Source organism: Trichechus manatus, unplaced genomic scaffold, assembly GCF_000243295.1.
Source record: "Trichechus manatus latirostris isolate Lorelei unplaced genomic scaffold, TriManLat1.0 scaffold00008, whole genome shotgun sequence".
Classification (NCBI taxonomy): domain Eukaryota; kingdom Metazoa; phylum Chordata; class Mammalia; order Sirenia; family Trichechidae; genus Trichechus; species Trichechus manatus.
In genome coordinates, this window is record NW_004443944.1 from 4,573,395 (window position 1) to 4,579,341 (window position 5,947).

General features: G+C 52.3%; 1 protein-coding gene across 1 annotated transcript in view; it reads right to left on the bottom strand.

The window, feature by feature from the left end:
* Positions 1 to 248: 248 nt before the first annotated feature.
* The window catches only part of EDN3 (endothelin 3), a 48,379-nt gene continuing 42,680 nt past the window's right edge, over positions 249 to 5,947 (bottom strand). Inside the window, exons 5-6 of the mRNA XM_004370528.1 lie at positions 1,348 to 1,400; positions 249 to 519 (exon numbers count right to left, since the gene is read on the bottom strand). Of these exons, the coding sequence (XP_004370585.1) occupies positions 249 to 519; positions 1,348 to 1,400 (324 nt within the window). The remainder of the gene's footprint in view (positions 520 to 1,347; positions 1,401 to 5,947) is intronic.

Consider the following 5,947-nt stretch of genomic DNA (forward strand, 5'->3'; position numbering starts at 1 on the left):
TTATGCAACGGCCAAGATGAACATTTTTTGGCGGACAGCTCAGCACGTCTGTGGGATTCTTTCCAGATGGGAATCTCGAATCACAGAACATACAGGTTTCATCGCGGCTTGGCCCCAGCTCCCAACGATCCTCCCAAAAGGTGGCTGTCATTTTGACCTGTGCCAGCAGATCATCAGGGCACCTGCCTCCCCACACCCTCGTCAGCACGCCGTCGACAACTGTCAAGACCCCTGGGCCATTGTCACACTCACACCATAGGCAGCCTGACACAGAATGACAAAGTGGCAGGTGAAGGTGTGGGTGGCATGTTTAACTCCTCCTCAGATAGCATGAGCTCTGTTTGTGGCAGCTCCCGTGAACCAGAAGACAGGGTAGAAGGCACGTGAAGTTTCCGTGCCCGCACGATCTTTGCCTCCTGCCTGGCCACGGCACATGGTCTTGTGCAGCCTGCGGACAAGACCTGAGAATTCACTTTCAGAAGTCCAACCCAGCAGATGCGGTTGGTACTGCGGTTGGGGCTAGGGGAAAAGGGGCAGGTGCAGACATTTCTGAGGTCACCTTAGCCTCTCCCTAAAGCAGCAGTTCTCAACTGGGATTGATTGGGGTCCCCAGAAGACATCAAACAGTGTCTGGAGACACTTTTGGTCTTTTGGTCACAAGTGAGTGGAGGAGGTGCTACCAGCACCTGCTGGGTGGAAGCCAGGGACGCTGCTAAACATCCTGCAATGCACAGAACAGCCGCCTTTTCCAGCCCAAAATGTAAGTAGTGCTGCAGCTGGAAAGCCTGATTTGAAAAAATGGTGAGGAGGTTAAGATCATAGGCTCGAAGTCAAAGGTATCGAGTTCAAATCCAGCCTTTACCAAACCTAAACCAAACCAGTTGCCATGGAGTCTACTCCAACCCATGGAGACCCCATATGTGTCAGAGAAGGACTGTGCTCCATAGGATTTTCAGGAGGTAAATCTCCAGGTCTTTCTTCCAAGGTGTCTCTGGATGGATTCGAACCTCCAACCTTTGGACTAGCAGCTGAGTGTCATTTGTACCACCCAGGGCCTCAGCTTCTACCACCTCCTGCTGCATCCCTCCCCTTCTTCACGTTCCTGGCTGTTGAGTGGAGAGGACAGCAGAGCCCACAAGACTCTCGCGGGGAAGAAATGAGATTAGGATGCTCAGTCCAGGGCTGAGGCACAGAGCTCCTAAATAACACTAGTATCACCAAGAGCTGTGTCTCCAGGCAGACACCAAGTGTCTGCTCCCCCCATGGCCGAGCTGGCTCCACGGCCTGGCAAAGGGAAGACAGGGGTCAACACAAAGGCAGCTGCCGCCGCCGCCCAGGAATACTCACCTTGTCTTTATTTTCTTTCTCCGCGTTGCATCTGTCTGTGGGGGTGAGGCCAGCTGAAGGAGAGGGCATCACACGACCAGGCTCAAGGCCAGCGGCAGGGACCCGCCACCTCCCGACTTCACAGCCGCCCGTTGAATGGCGGCCATTGTCACTGTGGCTGCCTGGAGGCTCTTGATTTGACAGAGGCTCTGGGGCAGCCCCCGGCTCAGCTCAGCCAAGAGGCCACGGAGCTTTCTGGGGAGAGACTGTATTCCACGTGTGCCCAAGCTCAGGGGCAGCCAAGCTCCCCCCACAAACAAGGGAGAGTCATCGCCAGTCATAAATCTCCCCCAAGGAGAACTTTCCTATGTTCCTGCTGGCCTTGCTGAGAGGCTGGGCTGGGTGGTGACCTCCGTCCAGGGTGGCTCCGGCCCTGCTCCCCACCAGAGCCATTGCCTTATGGGCTGCGCACAATGCCCAGGGTCTCCGCGCCCCGACTTGCCCCACCTGTACCCCCAATGGGGAACCCAAGTGGAAGTCTGTCACCCCACGGCTTCAAAAGCAGTCATGTTTCCACAAGGCCTGCAAAGGAAGCCCCAAATTGTTATGATATGGCTCTTCATGGTCATCCCCCAAATCTCTTCTCCCCCCGCCCCTGCTCCTCGCTAATGCTCAGATCCTCGAGGGCACCCAGCAACACATACACACACGCGTACACACATGTGCAGACATACGCACACACAAATACATTCACACATACACAAACATACATGTCTACACATGTGCAAACATACGTACACGCACATATAAACAACACACATATATACACATACGCACATCTACACAATACACATACATACACATGTATACACATACACACATATATACACTCATAAACACATAGATGTACACGTATACATGCACACACATATACACACACACATGCATACACACCTACACATACAGATTGTTGCTGTTGTTGTTGTTAGGTACCATCAAGCTGGTTCCAACTCATAGCGACCCCGTGTACAACAGAAGGAAACACTGCCCGGTCCTGCGCTATCCTTGTGACTGCTGTTCTGCTTGAGCCCATTGTTGCAGCCACTGGGTCAGTCCATCTCGTTGAGGGTCTTCCTCTTTTTTGCTGGCCCTCTACTTTACCAAGCTTGATGTCCTCTAGAGACTGGTCCCTCCTGATAACATGTCCAAAGTATGTGAGACATAGTGTCGCCCTCCTTGTTTCTAATGAGCATTCTGGCTGTACTTCTTCCAGGACAGATTTGTTCATTCTTTTGACAGTCCATGGTCTATTCAACATTCTTCACCAACACCATAACTCAAAGGTGTCAATTCTTCTTCATTGTCCAGCTCTCGCATGCATATGAGGTGACTGAAAACACTATGGCTTGGGTCAGGTGCACCTTGAATACATACATGCACACATGTACACATGCACATACATACACACATGCACACATACCTACACACATACACAAATACAAGCATACTGACATACTGATACACACAGACATGCACACACACACACATACACACACATATACAGCATGAACACATACACACATGCATGCACACACACATACACACATATACAGCATGAACACATACACACATACATGCACACACACATATACATACACACATATACAGCATGGACACATACACATAGACATGCACACATGCACACATGCATGCATACATAGATATGTAAGGATACACACACACACTCATATGCACTCAAGCACACCCCTACACTCTAGCTGTGCTGGACCATGCCCTATCACTCGACACAGCCCTGGCCCCGCTGTGAAGCTTCCTTCCCACCTGGGCACACCCCCCTTTCCTCTTCTTCTGTAGGATGCCTTCGCCACGCCTTCCCACGATCCTGAGGCAGAACAAGAACCACAGGGAGGGTGCACCATTTCTAAACACGCACACACATCATCTCATTTAACCTTCGAAAAAATCGCAAGGGCAGGAGGAGCTGAGTAACTTGCCCCAAGTCAAAGAGCTAGAAAGTGGGGAGCAGGAATCCAGCCCACAGTCGGCTCTGGGCCTGGACGCCTCGTCTCCACACTGCTTGGCCATCTCTAGAACGGGGAGTCGAGCTGGCTCCCAGAGGCCTTGACCCCCGCAGACGGCTTCATGGGCTCCTCGGCCTATAGGACAAGGTTCTAGGAGGCAGGGACCATCCTTGGGGCCTCAGGGCCCAGCCCGGCACTGGCACCTGGGAGTCTGAGTAATTGTTTCCAAAAGGCCCCCCGAGCTGTTAGAAGGGCTGGCAGGAAGTTTGCCTTTCCATCAGCATCCATCGCCCGCACTGCTCGCTGACCGCCGCCCGCCCCCCAGGCTCGCCAGGCTGGCGCACATGCTGTTTTGCCACTGGCCAGATAGTCCACGTACAGATGGGTCTCAGCCCCCTGCTCAGTGGCATCCCTTCCCCTGCGCTGATCTTTCAACACATGGTCCTTCACAAAGGCTACTGGTCAGGGGTCCGTTCTCTGACAGAGCGCAGGCCCCAGGCACCCAAACGCTCCTTCTCCAGCCAGATCACACCTCGTTGAACCTCGGCACAACCCGAAGCGAGTTCTCACACTACCCAGGGGGGCCCGCCCGACAGACAGTGAAGGTTTGGGCCTTGCTTCGTGGCCAGCACGCGAAGAGATGGCAACCCAGCCCTCCTTCCCCTTCCTCTTCATCCTCTCCTCCTCCTTGTTGCCTTTACTGAGGACACGCCCCTGAAACTTGTGGTTCTAAGCACTGACACGTTATCGCATTTAACCCTCACAGCCATCCCATGAAAAAGAGTCCTTCTGATCTCCACTTGACAGATGGGGAAACTGAAGCACAAAGCGTCAAAGAAGGCCATGGTCACCCAGAGGAGGGGAGCTGGGCTTCCAGCCCAGAGCACTTGGGCCTCCCCAGGCTTCTGGTGCACCCCGTTTTAGGCAAAGGAGGTGCTTACACATCTCGGGGACTGCACCGCAGAGCCCCAGCTTCTGATCCCAGTGGAGTAGCACCGCCTGGGAAAAAAACTGTGATGCTGCCCCCAAACCTAAAGGGATCATTCAATGGCCCCAGCCTGTGTGTGCAGCTACAAGTGACATATGACGAAAAGAACTTGCTGCTCTTGCCCCCACCTGCACAAGTAGTGCCCTCTTCATCATCTCCCCAGGGAGCTTCTGGAGCCCCCTCACCATCTCAGCTTGTGCAGGGACAGAGCCATGCAACCCTCCCACCCCATCAGGCTTCTCAGATGCCCCTTCGCTGGGATCTCTGGGTGAAAATGCATCTGTTGAGTAAAGCAGTGGCCACTGCGGCACCCAGGCTGCCCAGGGCCACAGCCAGATGTCCATGGTCTTCGGTGGCTTTGCTTGCATTGGCCCCTTCCTCTGTAAAGTTATTAAAGAGTATATTTTACTGCTGTGTGGTGATGAAGACAAACACAATCCAGGCTGGATTCGTTATTGCCTGTGTTAGTCGTCACTGAGTTGGCGCCGGTTCATGGTGACTTCGTGGACAACAAAACGAAACGCTGCCCTGTCCTACACCATCTTCACAATCGTTGGTGTGTCACTCCGCCGCATGGAAGGTTTCTCTCATTTTCGATGACCCTCTACTTTACCAACCATGATGTCTTTCTCTAGCGATTGATCTTTCCTGATGACGTGGCCAATATTATTACATTCAGTTTTCTCCTGATTTTAAAAGAAATTAAAACACTTTTATGAGCCCCTAAAAGCGTCATGGGACCCAGGCACTGGGCCTCTGGTCCTAATGGATGAGTTGGCCCTGAAGCTGCCCTGGGGTTTGAACAGAGTGGAGGCAAGAGGCCCTCTCCTAAACCTTGTGCCTGTCTGCCTCCGTGGGCCCCAAAGACAGAGGCCCTCTCCTAAACCTTGTGCCTGTCTGCTTCTGTGGGCCCCAAGCTGCACAACTTGACTCAGAGTCTACCATGGTTTTTTGTGAAAGCAGCTCCTCAGCTTCCTGCTTAACACCTCCTTCCTCCCAGGCTAAGACCTGCATTGTGGTGGGTAGTCAGGGGAAGGAGTAGACATCATGCTATGCTCCTCCATTTTCTTTTCCCCTTAGGGATCCTCACTGTAAACTCTTTCAGCCCCCATCAGAGGTCCAAGGGTGTCAACTCACACAAAGAGACATGGTAAGGAATCAACAACCTATCATTTCCCCAAATTCCAGGCTGTGAAGTCCAGTCTGGCGGCAGGCCACCATTTGTCCACCCAACATTCCAGGATTCCGTGAACATGTTTGGCTACCTTTGTGCAGGGAGCCTGGTACCATGTTAAAATTGAAATGACACCAGAGTTCTGCCAGCACATGGAGCTAGTCAGTCCCTAAGAATTTCTTTCTTTTTTTTACTTTTTTATTTTTTCCCATACAAAAATTTATACATAGATTGTTATGTGACCCTAATTGCTCTCCCCATACTGTGACAGCACACTCCTTTTTTCCACCCCTGATTCCCCATGTCCATTCAACCAGCTATTAACCCTCTCTGCCTTCCCATCTCACCTCCGGACAGAAGCTGCCCGTTTAGTCTCTTGTATCTACTTGAGCTAAGAGGCACACTCCTCACAAGTAT